This window comes from Canis lupus, chromosome 28, assembly GCF_011100685.1.
Source record: "Canis lupus familiaris isolate Mischka breed German Shepherd chromosome 28, alternate assembly UU_Cfam_GSD_1.0, whole genome shotgun sequence".
Classification (NCBI taxonomy): domain Eukaryota; kingdom Metazoa; phylum Chordata; class Mammalia; order Carnivora; family Canidae; genus Canis; species Canis lupus.
This window is the reverse complement of record NC_049249.1, coordinates 1,082,715-1,102,109: the sequence shown is the minus strand read 5'-3', so window position 1 is coordinate 1,102,109 and position 19,395 is coordinate 1,082,715. Positions and strand designations below refer to the sequence as shown.

At 42.3% G+C, this 19,395-nt stretch overlaps 1 protein-coding gene across 10 annotated transcripts in view; it reads left to right on the top strand.

Annotated features, from left to right (window-relative positions):
- VSTM4 (V-set and transmembrane domain containing 4) overlaps positions 1-19,395 on the top strand; it is a 101,036-nt gene that overhangs the window by 71,304 nt on the left and 10,337 nt on the right. For 5 of the 10 annotated variants that reach the window (XR_005380357.1, XR_005380355.1, XM_038578043.1 and 2 more), the window contains one exon: positions 69-130. Coding sequence is in view for 7 of the 10 variants with exons in the window: in XM_038578043.1 (XP_038433971.1) it covers positions 69-130 (62 nt within the window). In the remaining 3 variants the exon portion in view is untranslated. Of the gene's footprint in view, positions 1-68; positions 131-5,822; positions 5,997-15,476; positions 15,577-19,395 lie in introns of those variants that run through there. The other 5 variants (XM_038578038.1, XM_038578037.1, XR_005380356.1 and 2 more) reach the window with 4 other exon arrangements.

Genomic DNA, 19,395 nt, shown 5'->3' with positions numbered 1-19,395 from the left:
CTCATGATATGTGGGCATTAAGAGCCCTGGGAAGAATTGCAAGCTAAACCCTTGACATCCTTCCACAGCTCCTGTGGCTGCCACATTCCATAAACCGAAGCTGCTGAAACCACAAAGAAAAGTCACCCTGGTGAGTAATCATATTTTGTGTTGTTGGTGTTCCTTCAAGCCTTAAACACACTTGAGGTCCAAGTAGTACCTTCATTGACTCAAAACATGCTGAAAGTTCTTTGTGCTTAGTCCCCAAGGAGAGACATTCTGTCTTGTTGGGTCAGCTTTTAAGCCATCTTTTCTCCACATCTGGTTCCTAGAGTGGCTTTTAAAAATTCAAGTAGAACAATGTTCCATTAAAAATACTATTTTTCAGAGATCCCTGGGAGGCTCAGCAGTTTAGCGCCTGCCTTTGGTCCAGGGCGTGATCTTGGAGTCCTGGGATCAAGTCCCACATAGGGCTCCCTGCACAGAGCCTGCTTCTCCCTCTGCCTGTGTCTCTGCCTCTCTCTCTCTGTGTCTCTCATGAATAAATAAATAAAATCTTTAAAAAAATTACTATTTTTCAAAAACAAGGAAGAAAAAGCCACACTCTGGAAGGTATAATAGAATATGGACCTGCTTATATAAATTTACCTGTTAACTACTCTGAAGAGACTGCTGAAGAACCTTACAGAAAATATATCATAGCTATTTATTTTGAAAGAACTTTAGATTTACAAAAGAGTTGTAAAGATATGGAGAGTTCCTGTCTGCCCTTTGCCCAGCTTCTCCTAGGGTTAGCACCTCACATAGCCATGGTGTCTTTGTCAAAAGTAGGATTACCATAAGCACATTGCCATTAACCACACTCCAGACTTTGACCAGATTTCAGCAGTTTTTCCACCCATGTTCTTTTCCTGTTCCAGGATCCAGTCCAAGCTATCATATTGCACTTAATTGTCAATGTGCCCTTAGTCTCCTCCAGTCTGTGACATTCCCTAGTCTTTCTCTGAGGTTTTCTGATGAGTAGAGATAAGGTTCTGGATTTTGGAGAAGAACACAGAGGTGATATTTCCTTCTCATTGCATTTTTTCAGGGATGCATGATGGCAATATGTCTTATTGATGGTGACATTAATTGCAATAGCTTGGTTAGGGTGGTGTTTGCCAGGCTTCCTCCATACAGAGTTAACTATTTTTCCCTTTCCGTACCTGTTTGTTAGGTGTTTTTTTTTTTTTGTTTTTGTTTTTGTTTTTTGCCGGTTTTTCTTTGATCCATTGGGAATTTGGGAATGTATCCAGTTTTACCTCAGATTCTTTTTTATTTTACTTTGTTTCATATTTCAATAGTTATTACTTGCTGATTTCATTAAACTTCATCCCTACATTCTAAACAGTTATTTGAACTAAACATTTACTAGTTTTATTATTATTCTTTCTTGAATCCAAAGTCTTCCCCCCAAATATCTTTTTTTTTTAAAGATTTTTATTTATTTATTCATAGAGACACACACACACAGAGAGAGAGAGAGAGAGAGAGAGAGACAGGCAGAGACATAGGCAGAGGGAGAAGCAGGCTCCATTCAGGGAGCCCGACATGGGACTCGATCCCGGGCCTCCAAGATCACACCCCAGGCTGCAGGCGGCACTAAACCGCTGCGCCACAGGGGCTGCCCTTCCCCCCAAATATCTTTATTTGCCTTTACATTTGAGTAGTTTGTCTGGGGATAGAATTCTAGTTTTATAAACTTTTTTCACTCTGTTCTGGGAAATATGCTGAGCACTTTATGTGCATTTCTATTTACTTCCCGTGTTGCTCAATGTAAATGCCATATTCGTTACTGTGGCCCATAACACCCTATATCATGCAAGCCACATATGTCATTTAAATTTTTTAGCAGTCACATTCAAGAAGTAAAAGAAATAGGTGAAACCAATTTTACTAATATGGTTTATTTAACCCAGGATAGCAGAAAGATTATCACTTGAACACATAATCTATGCAAAAATTATTAATGAAATATTTTACATGCTTTCTGTTCTCCAAAACCTTCAAAATTCAGTGTGTATTTTATGCCTATTGCACATCTCATTTCAGAGCCACATTTTAAGTGCTTAAAAACCACATTTGACTAGTAGCTGTCATGAAAGCTCAGCCATATGTGATCTAGCCCCTGTTACCTCTTTGACATTATTTTTCCTGCTGTCTCCCTTCTTTGTTCCCCTCTGGCCACACTGGCCTCATTGCTAGTCCTTAAACATACCAAGCATGTTCTAGAAGGGCCTTTGCACCAGTTGTTCACTCTGGAACATTCTTTTCAGGTTATGCTTGTGGCTTGTCACTCATCCCCTACGGTCTCTATTTACATGTCATCTTGATGGAGAAACCTTCCTGAAATCCTATATAAATACTTCTCACCCTCTGATGGCACTCCTCATGACAGACACCCTGATGTACTTTATATTTATCTGTTGATTGCCTCTCCTTTCTACCAAAATGCATGGCCCATCAAGGCAGGGAGGCTGTCTGCTCTGGTCGCTGCAATGTCCTCCATACACAAAGCATTATCCAGCATTATGGAGATTTGTTAATGAACCTGAACACCAGCCCTGTGGAGTAGGTTCTCTCATTCTACTTTTACAGTTGAGCATATTGAGCTGCAAAGTCAGGGAGGTGCAAGATGGAACCCAAGGTCATGCATACTTGAATCTGACCCTTCTGAATCTAAAACATAAGGTTTTAACCAGCTCATTTGGATTCTTGCCTCAGAGTGGAGTCTTGGTCTGGTGTCTCTCTGGCCATGGTTCAGACATACTGTCCTGGCTCAGCCTCGCCCCTGCCCATGCCGTTTTGTACCCATGTCTCCTGCTATTCTTCTGGGGAGGCTGATTCACCTCTTTTCCAAAGAGAGCCTTCTTCTGCCTGCAGTGAATTGTGGGTTCCAGTGGGCTTTCCATTCAGTGTGATCCTATCTGGTTCATATCATCAGAAATTCCTCACCAGTCTGGTCTATTGACTACCCCTGTCTTGTCCTCAAATGCAGCTGTACAGTCTTTGCTGATTTTAATAGATCTCTAGTCTGTTGGTGGGCTTTGGAAACTCAGCAGGACACAAAGGCTAAACCAACTTTCCTCACTTCCTCAACTGTGCATATCACTGTGCATCTTTGTGAGTGTATGTGTACCTTTTTCAGATCTTTTCTCCTTGTTCTGATATTTATGAACTACCTCGAGAAAGGATTTTTCTTATAATTTTTCCCACCTTACTTTCTCCCTGAGTTGGTCAGGAGTTGTTGCTTCTAATCCAAAATCTTACTCCAGTTAATAACAGGAACAGCTATGTACTGACACTCCATGGATATATCCCAGAGAGCACCAAAAAACATGCTTTTTGCATGTTGTTATAGTTAATTCTCACAATGAGCTCCCCCATCCAATCTCCAGTTTTGAATGTGAGGACATATACTCTGTTTAAGAAAAGTGAGTTCCTCCAACTCACAGGTGTAGCAATCCACTTCCCATGAAGATCATGCTGCTGACCCAGTGGACTGCCCCTTTGCAGTGTCATCAGTCATAAATGGATGACTCTCTAATCCATGGCTGGGGGGTGGGTACCTCTCATTTATCCATTAAACAAAAATCAGTTGTATGCTTTTTGGGTACAGAAGGCTTCATTAAGCACTTTGGGGCCACCTGTAAAGGGATCAGAGTCAGCAGCATTTTCAAAAATAACACTGGTCTTAATCACAAGTTTTAGTTGCAGAGTTTGGTTTGTGTGTTCATTCAAGCTAGTGTGCTCCTCTCGATGGCAATTCAACATAGGACATTCTTATCTTCACAGGAAGTAGGTTGGGGCAGTTAGAGGCATTTCAGAAGGGGTCTTTGTTTTATGAAGTATCTCCAAGATACTTCTTAAGTACTTCTTAAGTACCAAAGCATCTGTTGATCATCTATGAGATGAAAAGACTTAAAATTTTCTATACCCAAACGAGACCATTTGGAAACCAGTTTATACCCATAACAATAGACAATCAAGGAAAGAGCTGACTTTGAATGGGACTCTCTGGCCGGTGACTTAAAGTCAAAAATACTGGGCCTAGTATGTGTAGGTTTGTGTTAATATTAAGATTTATTTTCCAAGAAGAGCAGCATTGACCTCAGTCTCGTTTGGGTCGATATTTAGCTCTCAGATCAATAGGTCTTGATGGTAGCTGGAACTAAAGTCAATAATTACTTGTTGACTCACTTAGGCCTTAGTGGGTATTTTAGAAAAAGCTTGGAGACATCTTTACTTTGGTGCCTGGTACCAGTTGAGTGGTTTATCTCTGTTGCTATTCTATTTTGCGCCCATTTGCATAAGAAGGTACTTCCTGGAGTGGCCATGGGCCCCAGAGACCCCCAGCCTTCTTTCCAGAGTGACGTTAGCACATTCTCACCCCAAGAAGCCAAATTGCCTGCCACCTCCAGTGACTCATTGCCAAGAGGGAAAATATTTATTTATTGAGTACCTACATGTGCCAGCTCCTCTGCTTGCAGGCTCCATCTCACTCATCTCAAGTGCACGTGTGAACTCCTGGTGGGCCTTCTGGACTCTGGCAGGCAAAAATGACACATGCATTTCCTTGTATTTTCACCCTTAAAGCATGAAAGTGGGAATATTTTTGTGGGTTTCCAAGACAACATGGCATTTTGCAGGAAGTATGTACGCCAGAGACTAATAGTGTTTGGAAAGTTTAAAAGATAGGATTGAAGAAGGAAAAAAGAGATGAGAAAGGCATTTTATTTCTTATTTTTTTTAATTAATTAATTAATTTATTTGAGAGAAAGAGAGAGAGAGAGAGAGGGAACACAAGCAGGGAGGAAAGGCAGAAGGAGAGGGAGAAGCAGACTCCCTGCTGAGCAGGGAGCCTGATGTGGGATTAGATTCCAGGATCCTGAGATCATGACCTGTTCCAGAGGCAGATGCTTAACCAACTGAGCCACCCAGGCACCCTGAGAAAGGCATTTTAGACCTTTTATAATCAAGATACCAAAATAGAGCTCCCCTCTTTTTTTTAACAAAAACAAACACAACAGCCTGCTTTCAAAGTTACCTCATTAGAGAGTGAGGCCGAGCATGATCACACAGGGTCTCTCTGATGGACGATGTGATCTGTTTTTCCAATAACCTTAAACACTGACAATGGGTTATTGTTCCTACATCAGTGGTTCTTCCTCCTTTTGGGGGCAAGGGAGTACTTTCACAACACTCAAAATATGTGGTTTCCCTTTCAGTTGGGGGTGAGGGATTGGCACTGGCTCAAGACCCCCCTGAAGCCTTCTGGTCACCCCCACTCACTCCCCCTGCAGCAGAGTCCCCAGTACACACTCAGGGAACGCAGATACTTCCAGGAAAAGCTGTCATGGCTTCCTAGTTTCTGAAGAAACAGAGAAAGGCAGAAATGCTTTTCATTGCTTTTTACTGCCCCAGATCAGTTATTGATTTGGAGGCCAAGTGGAGGAAGAGGAAGCAGCATTTCTGTGATGTGGAGGCAAGAGCTCAGTGCTTAACAAAGAGCAAGAAGAAATAATGAATTTGAGAGGAGGGGCATCAGAAAAAGAAGAGAATGCGGACCTTTGGGTTCAGTGGGTTTTCACACACTCTAACCTCTGCGTCAGCACCCTCCTCACTGAGGACTGCTCTGTGCCTCACCCCAGAAGCTCTGTAATGAAGGCACCTAGATGTAGTATTCAGTAACTGGAAGGCTCAGGCCACCTCTCTCCTCTAAGGAGAAGAAGATCATCTCTTGTGAGCCGAAGACCGAAAAATCTGGAACGTCATGGGCTTAATTATCTAAACTTTCCCTGCAGGTCTCTTGTTTCCTGTGTGTCCTGCTCAGATCCGTCCTCACACTGCTGCCTAGAGAGTGTTCTCAGACACAGCTCAGACCTTGTCCTTCCCTATTTAATATACTCCCCAAGCTCCCCTTTGCTTTCAGGGTGAAGCCCGGCTTCCTGCGAGCTGTGTGAGTGCGGGCTGGCCCCGGGTCCCACAGGCTCTGTCCCGCTGCAGCTGCCCAACCCATCCTCCCGCAGGGCTGCTGCTCCCCTCCTGGCCCACCCACTACCCACAGAGCCACAAGGGGGGTCCCGCGGGCATCAGCTATGCTCCGCACGCCAGGGAGCTCCCCATCACCACCCCCTCACAGCACTTTACAGCCCTGTTATTTCTGAGCCCTCCCGGCATCAGTGTCCTCCTTCCTGGGGGTGAACATGGGGCTGTGCTGCCACCCCAGCTCACGGCTTTGCTGCACACCTCCTCTCCAGGTGGTTGCACCACCACCGCTCCGGGATGTTGGCTGTCTCCACCATGGTCAGATTGCCGGACACAGTCAGCCCTGGCACAGGTGCACCAGCCACACATGCAGCCCCTCCATTCCCTTGCTTGGGTCGTCAAGGCAGTTCCAAACGGATTCTTCTGACTCTTTATGGAGCATTTCCCTGCAGGCTCCACACCACCCCATTCCACCAGAGTGTACACACAGTGCGGATTCCTGGCCCCTACACCACGTGGGAGAGCCCTGCCTCAGGGACCGGCTATGCCATTCAGAATCTAGGTGTCTTCTGCCTCACCCTCACATGCAGTGGAGACTATGACTCCTCGGCGTGGCCCAGCTTGTCCATGTCCCCTTGCTCATTGCCACAGATTGTCATATGCCTAACACCTCCCCATCCATCTGACTTTGCTTGGGGCATTCACAGCACCTTACCTATATTTGAGCACTTCCCACACCACACTGAAGTCCTGTGTAGCTGCCCGATTTCACTTTCTCCTCTGCTAGAACCAGGCTGTTCCTTCTTACAGAGTGACTTCACATTCCTTAGACTATGAAGGCTCTACGTTATAGACACCTTAGATGGTAGACACAGTAGGGGCCATTTCTTTAAATTGTGCTCAAGTGCACATCACATAAAATTCACCATCTTAACCATTTTGAAGTGTACAGTTCAGTAGTGCTAAGTACCTTCACATTGCTCTGTAAACCATCTCCAGAACTTTTCATCTTGCAAAACTCTGTACTCAATAAATAGCACTCCTGCTTCCCTCGCCTCTGAAACCCACCCCTCTACTTCCTGTCTTTATAAATCTCACTACTCTAGGAACCTCGTGCAAGTGGAATCACGTAGTAGTTATCTTTCTGTGACTGGCTTATTTCATTTAGCATAACATTGTCAAGGATCATCCATGTTGCTATAGGGGTCAGAATTTCTCTTTTTTTCAGGGCTGAGTAGTATTTCCTTGAATGTATATACCACATTCTGCTTATCCATTCATCTGTCCATAGACGTTTGAGTGACTTCCACATTAGCTATTGTGAATGATAACTGTTGTGAATGTGGATGTGCAAATATGTTTTTGAGTTCTCGATTTCAGTTTTTGGGTATATACCTAGAAGTGGGTTTTCTGAGCCATATGGTAGTTCTATTTTTAATTTTTTGAGGAACTACCATACTGTTTTCCATCACAACTGTGCCATTTTACATTCCCACCTTTAGTGCACAAGGACTCAATTTCTCTATATCCTTGCCAACACTATTTTCTGTCTTTTTGATAGTAGCCATCTTAATGGATGTGAGATGCTATCTCATGGTAGTTTTAATTTGCACTTCCCTAACAATTAAGGATGTTGAACATCTTTTTATGTTCTTGTTGGCCATTTGTATAGCTTCTTTGGAGAAATGTCTATTCAAGTTTTTTCCTATTTTTTAAAATCAGGTTGTTTGTTTTGTTGTTGTTGAGTTGTAGAAGCTCTTTATATATTCTGGATATTAACTTCTTATTAGATACATAATTTGCAGATATTTTCACCAATTCTGTAGATTGCCTTTGCCCTTTGTTGATTGTCCTTGATGCATAATAGTTTTAAATTTTTATTAGTTTTAAAATCATCAAGGACTTGCCCTCTTCATCACTGTGTCCCAAGTAGAGGAGCTGGAACTTGCAGAATGCTTGTGGGATGAATGAACAATTGAGGACAGAGATCTGGGACTAGAGCTCTAAGTCCTCACTGCTCAAAGTGTAGTCCATGGACTAACAGCCTGGGCATCCCCTGGGAGCTTGTTGGAAAAATAGAAGCCCAGGCCCCACCCTAGATCTACTGAGTGAGAATTTGCAATTCAGCAAGATCCCAGATGAGTCTGATGAACATGAATGCTTGAGAGTGTGGCTCTGAATAACTCATCAGACTCAGTAGCCCACTCTGGCTGGGTCATTGATGACAAGACAGAGCCCCTCATATCTGGAGAAGATGTTTTTACATTTTAATAAAGAGTTCAGCCATTTGGGAGAATGGTGGTTTTCTTATTTATCAACAAAGAGAACATTAAACATGAGAATCTGCTTCTAAAGCATACAGTGACTTTCCTTCATTCCTGAGGACCTTTCTTGGGCAGCTTCTCCCTGTGATCTCCTAGGCCCTCTGTCAGTAGAGAGTTCTGACATGTGGGGAGTGGCTCTGCCCACCTGGGATTCCCTCGAGCTGAAAGTCTGCAGTACACTTGCCTCCTCCCCTGAACTCTGAAAGATCTGGGTGCTCCGAATGGACATAAAGTATGTGGCTCATTGTATCATAGCTGAGAGGGAGCTTGTCTTAGGAATGGGCCTTCCATTGAGTGGTCAGCCCAGGATCCACATGCCTCAAGGGCTTTGTCCGGTGTTTCCCTGGTCTCAAGAAAGAAGCCCCTTTTCCCAGCCTTGTTTCACTATTGAGAATATCCTGCCAAGACCAGAAAGAGTTTCTCTCTGATCTGTAGCAGAACAGGGCTTGGAGGCACATTAGGCACCAGTGATAGAATTCTGAGAGGATTTTAATAATAACCCAAATCCCAGCAAAATTATTTCCAGAGGACATGCATTTCAGGTTTCTTGAAGGATGTTTATAATTAGCCGGAGAATTTCTCTTGTTGTCGCTAATGTGCTAGAACTGGTTTCAGTTAAATTTTACATCAAAAGGATATATTAACCTGCATAAAATATGTTCATAATCTCGATTTAAAATTAAAAAGAAGAAAAAAACCCCACAATCACTTGTACAATATATTGCCCCAAGTAAAAGCCTTGGGAAAAAAACAAAAACTTTGCTGGTACCACGCTAGTACCATTTTTACAGAGATAAAAATTCTATGCCCCCCTCGGTACACATGCGCATCCCATTATTGTCACGGGGAGTTATGTATGTTGACTGGAGGGAAAAATAGATACTGAGCATTGGAAAGGATGAGAAAAGGGGAAGCAGAAGTCATTTGGTTTCATGGATTCCCTCCAGTCTGGGGAGTGCGGGCGGTGGGATGCGAGCATTGGGGAGGTGCAAGCAGACCCTACCGCCACCCCCGCCCCAAGTGGAGGTGGGATTGTATTAGTTTTGTGTTAGGGACTGGTAACTCTGTCATAGGGCTGGCACCTCCGGGGGTGCCATGAGGTCAGTGCTGAGGCCCTTGGCTGCCGAGTGCCGTCCACAAACAGCTACCAGGTTGGATGCTTCTCTGTTGTGTCAGGCCCATGGAGTTGGCTTGAGGTTCTGTATTCCCCATGGGCCAAGTGAAGCTCTTACTCTCCAGGTGTCTTTTAAGACTGGTCATGCCTGAAGCTCTAATGAGGACCCCCTTTGAGGAATTCAATATGGGGAGACAGTGGAGATCCTACTCCAGAAGTGCTGTGGGAGGAGTCTGCCTCACCCCATTTTAGGAGGATAATGTGACTTTGTACTTTGAAGAGGAAGGTGACTTTGGAATTGACCACCACAGGACCATGTTCCCATTTCCTGTGTCATTGATTCATTCATATCACTTTGCAGTCTTCCACTAGTTATTCATTCCTCACACATTTATGGAGGGCCAGCAGGCGGTGCAAGGTGCTGTGGGGACAGGAGCATGAGCCTTAGAATCTCCTGATGGAGGTGAACAGGTGGCAGAGAGGTAGGCTGGGCCAGAGGTTGGCCGAGGCCAGAGCAGGCCTGGTGGTCCTGCAGGTCTAGCCCCATGAGTGACCCTACCAAGTTGCACAGGCCCGTCCTGCCCCTGGGGGCCCTGGAGAGGCCTCTCTGGGAAGGGCCATCCTCCTTTGTCTGCAGGGAATGTCCCTCTAGAGTGGTATCTTGTTTTCCAGCTCAGCTCAGCTGATTTGCTGCTTTTATTGGGCACTTCATTGTTGGGATCATTGCACTGCTGGGAAATTTTTTTTTAACTTTTACACTCTATTTTATTTTTGTAATCTCATGGAATATCATTTGTGTTCACATTCGATTTTTTTATAAAAAAATTTCATTTAAAACCTCAGTTTTGAGTGCAGAACATTTCAGAATTGTTATTAAAAGACTTTTTCAATCTCAAGTAGAGAATATTAGAAATGAAGTGCCATTTTGGAAAAAAAAAGGAAAAAAAAAAGAAAAAAGTCATCACTGTATCTGTGACATCGAGCTAAGTATTCACAATATCCAGAAGAAAATCTTGATGTGAAGTTCTGAGTTCATGACAAACTAATGGAACATTTAAGGGATTTTATGCTCCTAGCCAGGCTTAATTCTAATTTATTATTATGACTCCCAAAAGCTGAATTTATAAATTCCAACAAGCACATGTGATGTCCAAAAGGCAAGAAGACAGCCTCATGAATGTATGACTAGAGCACACATAGAAAGATGAAGATTGCAAACTCTGAATACAATCATGTGTGCCATTGCTCACATTACATATGAATTCAGGTGTGCCAGCATACTGCTGTTATTTTATGTTTGGTCTTAATGCTTGGTGTGTGCCCTGTATATTGTGTCCATGACATAATGCTAGTGATGGTGGTGATGATGGTGATGTGATGAAGCTGGTGATGACAGTGATGACACACACACTTCACTTCCATGGCACTCCGCATGCAGACAGTATCCTGGTGCTGGTCAGTAGGAATGCTGGGACAACCTGACCTAAGCATTGCTATTGTCTCTTGTTTCCCAAATGAGGCAGGGAGCCACAGGGAGGTAAGTAGCAGCACAAGCTTCCCCACCAGGTGGTGGCAGTGCAGGGTCTGGTTGGGCACTTGGCCTCAGGTCCCTGTTCCTTCCCACCCGGCTCTCCCCGGGCTCCGCTGTGTCTCACAGAAAGCACTCAGCAAAGTCCTAGTCTACCAAGTCTTGACCTCACTGGATGAGTATTTGTATAATGAAAGTTGCAATGGTGATTCTAAGTGGCGTGCAGGAGTGGGGCTGGCAGTTCACAATATCCATTTGTTAAGATAGAAAGTGAAATTCCTTGCATTGACTCTCATTTCTCTGCAGTTGCCAAATCCCTATTTGGCTTATATTCTTTAAACAGTTTTCTGTGTATGTACAAATTCATATCCATCTCTGTCTATTCCCAAAGTGTATGCACAGTCAACCCACAATCAGTATAGGTCATGCCTACAAATTATGACAAATAATTTCTGTGTGCCAACTTCCCCCAAAACGATAGTGGTCTTTTTTTTTTCTTTTCTTTTCTTTTTTTTTCGATAGTGATCTTAAACAGAATGTTTACAATTAAATTGTTTTCTCATTCACAATTCATCAGGCTCATATTTCTATGTCACTACATAGAGATCCATTCCATTCTTGTAATAACTGCAAAGTGTCACAGTATCATCATTTCTTTCATCTGTCTATCTATCTATCTATCTATCTATCTATCTATCTATCTATCTGATATCATCATAGGTCTATATTTTAATCTATGAAGTTGAAAGCCTTAGGCAGACTTATATGATTCCAAGCAGTAGAACCTGGGTATCTTTCTTCTTGGTAGAATGTCCTACAGGAAATTCTAGATAGGCCAAAAGAGAAAAAAGTCCCATGGTTCTGCTCATGATTTCCAAGAGCATCCCCTCCCTGTATTCCTGAGGCCCAGGATATTCAAAGGAAGGTTTTTAATGCAGTGCCAGACTGGTTTTCTTTCATTTTTGTCCTAAACTCATTCAGTCATTCATGTAAAAATTTACACTGAGTTTCTTCTGTGTGCCGGGTAGCACCTGAGTTGGGCACCTTCCTAGAAGCTAAGTTAGAGCCAGTGGTGTGATCCAGCCCATTTCTGTCCACTAGAGAGAACTAATCTCTTTGGCATCATAAAATTTACACATGTAAGTCAGCCAGTGCTATAAACCAGAATTTTTTTCTTGGAGAACTAATTGCTCACAATTTCCCAGCACACTACTCTGGATGTAGCAGTGAATGTTTGACAAAGTTTCTGCTTTCACGGAGATCAGTGATGCAGTTAGAGGCTAGCTCTAGCACCAGCTCCACCACATACTAGTTGTTGACCTCAAGCTTGCCATTTCTCTGCCTCTGTTTCTATATGTGTAAAATGAGGATGATAGTAAGAGGACTTTCTGTGTAGAGTTGTCAGTACACTAAGTAAGCATTAGGTGCTATGATTACATTCTTGTGGTTAAAGGCAAAAGTAATCAAATGGATAGTACTTTATAATTCCAAGGTGTGACACATGCTCTGCAGAACAGTACTGCAGAGCAGAAGAGCCAGGGAGAGACTGTGTTTGATGGGGAGGGAGCCTCCTTGGAGCAAAGGCCCAATAAAGTGAGAGAGCAAGCCACACTGCTATTTGGGGGAAGAACATTCCAGGCAGAGAGCAGAGCCTGAACTAAAGCCTTGAGGTGAACCCTGAACAAGGAATACTGTATAGATGTGTCTAACACATACCAGGAGACCAGGGGCTGAAGCATTGGTCAGGAAGGGGGATGTGTGGTGTGAACAGAGGTCAGAGGAGTCCTGGGGAAAAATCATGAAGGATCAGTATCCTGATAGGGACTCTAGATTTTATTCTAAGTGTGATAAGAAAACATTGGAGAATTTTATGCTGAGCAGTGAGTGGGTTGACATCATTTTAGAAGGATTAACTTTACCACTGTGAAAAAAATATATAGATATACATCTGTCTCACTGGACTTATTTGGCACTGGCCTGAGGTCCAGTGGTATCCATCAGAATCTACCGTGTGATGTCTTCTAAATGAACTGAGTGTCTTCTCTCTGCCTCTCAGTATTTCAAAGGGACCAATTGTCAAAACAACCCTTGTCTGTACTCTATAATAAAAAATTATAGTAATAGTAATAATAATAATAATAGTTGAGCACTTGTGTAGCATTTACTATTTACCCACCAGGTAATTTTCTAAGTGCATTACATATATTAATGCATTTAGTCCTCAAAATATCCCTGTGGTATAGGTACTATTATGCGTCTCACTTTACAGATGAGGAAATGATGCACAGAGAAGCTAAGAAACTTGCCCAAGGTCACACACGTGGCAAATGGCGGTCTTTCTGTCTCTGAGAATCTATGCTCATTTAAGCACCACCATCACTAGCATTGTGTCACGGACACAATATAGTGGTATTTAAACCACTAGACAGACCCTTGAACCCCAGACACCCAATAAGTCAGAGTGTTAAAGATTGCAGCTGATTGGAGGACTGAGTGTTCAAAATTGAAGATTCTCAGAGTGGGCTCCTACATAGAAGGAGATAGCCAAATACTCTCTTTTTCTAAACATAAATATTCTTTTGAATAATATTGCCAGTAAAAGTACTTTTGGAAGGAAGCTGGGAAAACATATGTCTATGGTCCATGGGGAAGAGAAAATGCGTGTCTGTATTAGATCATGGAGCTAATCAACACTATCACTGTGCCACTATGAAAAGTTTCATGTGTCAGAACCCTCCCCAAGGGCTTTATCTATAATCACATTTTAGCTTCCAAACATACATTGGTGAAACCTAGAGACCTCCATCTGTCTGATGACTTGTAAAGCCTTGGGCCTTTTCTGTGCATGGCTTTAGCAGGTTCTATAGCTGGTTACCTCTGTGTATCCTCAGAGCAATTAGCCAGGGGCATGTGACTTACCATCATGTCATATTCATTCTGGGAATGCGCTTTGCTAAACATCTTTTGAATTCTCCAGAGTCAAGAGCATGATGTGAATTTGCTCTGCTCAAGGATTCCAAGTGACTTCATCCAACCCACTGTGCCAAAAACCTGGATACAACTTTGAAATCTTAATCTCCATCCAAAACTTCTCTCCTGAGTTCCAGATCCCTTCTAATTCTTCCAAAGTCATAGGAAACACTGTTTCATTGGCCATCGGTTACTGAATAATCATGTGAAAGCCAGGCATGGGGTAGGAATTTGGGTAGACATAATCCCACAGTCAATAGATGTCTGAAGCAACAGAGGAAGTGAGCATTTTGTGCCTTAGAAAGTACCTGTGCCCCCCTCTGTGATGACCAAGGGTCCTGATTTCTAAACCCTGGCTCAGAGTATTAAAAGGCACCTTTGTCAGCAGTCACAGCTGCATGCTGGATTTGGGATGTGCAACTGAATTCTAGCCCTCACCTCTGAGTGAGGATTCTGGTATCAGTTTTGCTACTGAAGCCAGAGGTCCTAGAGGACCAGTGATTTTACCTCCAAGGAGATCGTGAGTAGATCTGGCATGTGGCTCCAGCACTTACCTTAAAAATTCGCCTGGCCTTTTCCAGTTCTGCATTTTCACACTTAGCTTCCTATTTCTACCTGTTCAGTGGGCATCTCTGATCAAGAGTCTGTTACCAGGGGGCCTGGTGTCTCAGTTGGTTAAGCCTTTGACTCTCAATTTTGGCTCAGGTCATGATCTCAGGGTAGTGGGGTCGAGCCCCTCATTGGGCTGTGCACTCATGTGGAGTCTGCTTGTCTCTCTCCCTCTGCTCTTCCTACTACTCTCACTCTCTCTTTCTCTCAAATAAATAAATAAATAAATAAATAAAATCTTTAAAAAAAAAAAAAAAAGTCTTTTGCCTGGCCAAAGCAGAGTATGCCAGTCGGCAGACCTGTGGAACTCAAAATTAAGTCAAGTTCATATCCAAGGCATGTTGATTCTAACAGGTCCAGTAAGAGCCATGACATAGTTTTCTTTCCCGAGTTTGGACCTATGGATACCCATTGAGGGCCCTCTGTCAACTAGAGCTTCACTGATTGCACAGCCTCCACCTCTTTCGTGGCTATAGTCATAGGTGTGTGGGCATTGTGAGGGGAAAATTTGTTTTACTAGGTACTCCTCTGTGGAATAAAAATGAGCACTTATCTTGAAGGGGGAAGAGGAAGTCTGCCCTCGATAATATGTAATTCTCTCTTGGGTAAATAGATTCCTGATAGTGCAACTTGGTAGAACTGCAATCACATTTTTAACTCTAAGGTGACGTTAGCATAAACATCCCCATGTCCTAGTTATTGATCTTTTGCTCAGATAACGCTATTACCCAATTGAACTTATGACATTGGAGAACTTGCAGTGGCTGCAATTCCATTTTTCTCTTATTCTTGCAACTTAATTCAGCACGCACCTCCAGCTGTGATAGCTATAAAAAAAAAAAGGTGGTTTTTGCAGCAGTCTGCATAGAATATTAAATCAACCTCTCTTTCCTTCTGTCTTTCCTTTCTCCCTCTCTCCTGGTAGGAGTGTTACATTTTGGCTTGGATCCTGGAAGCACACCTACCAAATGAAATACTCAGAAACTACCAGTTAGGAGCCTGAAGTGTGGTATGTGCCCAAAGAGGTACACAATTTCTGAATTCCTGGGGTTTGACTTCTCTAGTCTTAGCCATATCAAGTAAACCCTTCCCCATACACTCACTTTCCATACCCTTCCCCATACACTCATTTTCCATAGTGAATACTCTAGAACTGGGGGACCTTAAATGAGAAGCAGGAGGTCCAACCTGGAGGTTATCATCTGCTGTTGAGTGTCTCACCACTGGCGGAACAGAAGGATGGGCCACAGAAGACTTGGCATTTCACTGCATACTGACCTTGTTACACCTAGAGTCCAGAAGTGATAATGCTTTCTGAATCCTTCTGAGGGAAAGTTATGCTCTGTGGGAACTTAATCCGACTCTGGCAGTGGAGTAAAAGTCTAGGATCTAGGAGGTCCTTGAGGACAGTGGAAGCATACAGCTGATGTTTGAACTAAGGTCCAAATTACTCCTATACTCATGCTCTGCAGTCAGCCATGGGATAATGGCCTAAGGGCCAATCTCCTTGCCTCCTCTGAATGAACATTTCCACCAACTGAGAGAAGAGTCTTTCAAAATTCCATTCCAGTCTCTCTTTGATGCCATCGATGTATGTCTATATGTGAACTTCCATCCCTTCTTGCTTATCGAATCCCCTTCCAGGCTAAGGAATGGATTCTCCCTGGCTGGGAGGAAATGTATCAATAGTAAGATTACAGGTACGTAAAACAAAGAGGTTTAGAACAGAAGAGATCCCAAGCAGTGGTAAACACAAATGCCAGGCCCTTACTGGAGAAATAGAGGAACTGACCAAGAATCTCTGTAGGCTGAGAGGGAAACCAAATAGTCCTGTGAAAGAAGAAATAGGGAAGTTGTTGCTCATGTGTTTGGAAAGTTCTAGGGCTTTTGCTAAAGGACCCTGTCAAACCTTCCCAGCCATTGGTCCACTTTCCCTCCTTTCCGTTTCTTCTTGCTCCTGCTCGCCAATGAATACAGCAACATCAGACATAAGTGTCTGAGGCCTAGAAATCCTGCTTCTAGGAGTTTCCTTCATGTCTGAGTGCAGTCTGAAGCACTTGCAAGAGTGTGAACAGCCAGTTCGAGATCATTGAAGTTTGCACCCTTGGGTGCCCATAAGTACACTTGTGAATGAGTAGGAATGGGGTCTTGAAGAGCGCCGTTTTAAGGGCCAGCAGCTGGCAGGGAACTGACAGAAGTGCTTCTCAATTCATCCTTAGAGACTCCCTTACTGTGCTCCAGTTTTCGAACTGCCGAAGACACTAGGAGTGATTCCTTAGCTTATGCCCAGGACACCTTCAAATGGTCAAGATCACAGTCATCACCAGAAATATGGGTGTGGCCCTGCTGCAGGGTCCTCACCCTGGCTGTACCCTATCAAATCATCCACTTTAACCTTTACATTCTGCTCTTGGTTTCTGGTTTTACTACCAGTTCTATAGTTTTACCAATAATTAATTACTCCAAACAATTTCTCTAAGCTACTTCCCACCCGAACCTTCCACTAAAGCATCAGTGCTGTAAAAAGGCGGCGTGGTGAGAACTGGTGAGGAGTCTGCATTTACCCCCTTTCGTTGGCCATTAGGAATTTATTTCCAGTTAAACAAGCTGGGAAATGTAATTAAGCACATGGTTGATGGTGACAGCCAAGTGTGCATGCCAGAAAAACAATAGGTTCTTTAAAGGTGCCAAGGACCAATATTATGCATCTTCTGTTGGAAACTGTATACACTTCACAATTCAGAGCCTCCTGTGTGCTGCCTCATATCTTCAATCAAATTATTATATCCCAGAAATATGCATAAGGGAAATGATTCTACACATTTTATGGTGGGTTGTTGCTTGTAGCAGTAATTGAAGTACCTTTCCACTTATGAAAGTACTAATTTTATTTATTTTTATTGCTTTTCTAGATGCAATTATTTATTTAGTGTGCTTTGGCTTTATTGAATTATGTTTACTATAGGAACATCATAAAAATGTATGAAAACAACACATCAGCCCAGCCAGCCTGGTGACCTGTATTGAGAAAGCTAGTGTTATTTTTCATATCCAAACATAATGGAATAAGTTAAGAATAAACAGATAATCTACACTAGAAAACAATGCAATTGCAAGGTAATGTAATAAAACACCTGGACAATATGATTTCATAAATCCTGGTTTAAAATTTACATGAGTTGGGTTTTGTGTGCTTATTTGAGGACACATGGCATTTCTAAATGGAATCATTATAATGTGAAATGCAATTAAACTGAAAGGCAAGATGTAAACAGGATTTTTGTTGGCTTGGAATATATGGACAAATAAGAAGCAGTGTAAAGACTTTTGATGTTGAAAGAGAAACAGGAGGCTCTCATCCCTCTAAATGTCCTTTGAAATTTAAAATGGGCTAATTCATGAAGGTCGCTTGGCCATAGCCTCTGATCAGTAGGTACTGGCTATAGGAGTTTAGGTCCTCTCTTTGTCTCTTGCTCCCTGTCTCTATTCTGATGCTCCATTTCAGAAGTAAAAAGGCTTTTTGCTTTAAGCATTCTTTTTAAGAAACTTAAATCGAATACTAATGATTTACTCGTCCTGAATCTTGACAAGATAACCAAAGTGGAAGCACAAAAAAGAAAAAAAATTAAAACAACACAATCAAAGCCAAGAAACAAAAATGAAAAGTATGCTGCCTAAATGAAAGTCATGTGTCTTTAATGACTCTAAAACAGTGGCTGACTTTTATTTTTCTGATTATGACTTAAAATTAATTAATGTGATGTTTAAACACATGTGCCTACTAGAAAATGTAAAAGGTATCAACAAATGTACACACTAAATTGTGGGTCTCCCTTCTGCCATCCAGTTTACATCATGGATACCAGGTGCTTGATTTTCCAAGCAGGCTCCAAGGGCTTTCAAAGCATATAGAATATATACACATGTATTTACACAAATGATGGTAAAACATACAGTAGATGTATGGGTCCATCATTCTTTTTAAAGACTCCACAGTATACCCCATGGTATGAATACACGGTCTCCCACTAATGTTCATTGAAGTGTTTCCAGATTTTTGCTTGTAACAATAAACACCTCCACTAACAATATACAAAAAGACCTGTTTCTTGTGTTTCTTTTGGCAACCATTCTTTTTTAATGTTTGTTGATGTGAAAGACAAAAAGTGACATCTGATTTTAAATTGTCATTCTCTTACTACTGGAGGTCGAATCTCATTTGTATGTGTAAGAGCCTTTGTAACTTACTTTCCTGTGAACTATCTGGTCCTATTCGTTGTACTTTAATTTTCTAATGGGTTATTGGCCATTATCTTTGTTGAATTGTAAGGCCCTTTGATATGAGTTGTAAATCTTTTCATTTTTATCCGTTGTCCTTTGACTTTATTTAGAGAATATTTTTGCCATCTATGGTATGCAGATGTACATATCTTTATATTCATTTACATATTCATTTTGTATCAATCTTGGATTATTCTGTAAAGTACCTTCTGTACACTGAGTTGTTTTTTTTTTTTTTTACACTGTGAGGTTTTTATGTTTTAGTTTTTTTTTTTTTACCCTGAGTTTTTAATTTAATTTTTTTATTTTTTTATTTTTTAAAAGATTTTATTTATTTATTCATGAGAGACACACAGAGAGAGAGGCAGAGACACAGGCAGAGGGAGAAGCAGGCCCCATGCAGGGAACCTGATGTGGGACTCGATGTGGGACTCGATCTTGGGTCTCCAGAGTCACGCCCGGGGCTGAAGGCGGCGCTAAACCACTGAGCCACTGAGAGTTTTTTAAACAAGTGTCCCCACACATTATTCTAGTACTATGAATTTATTTTCCACATTAAAAAT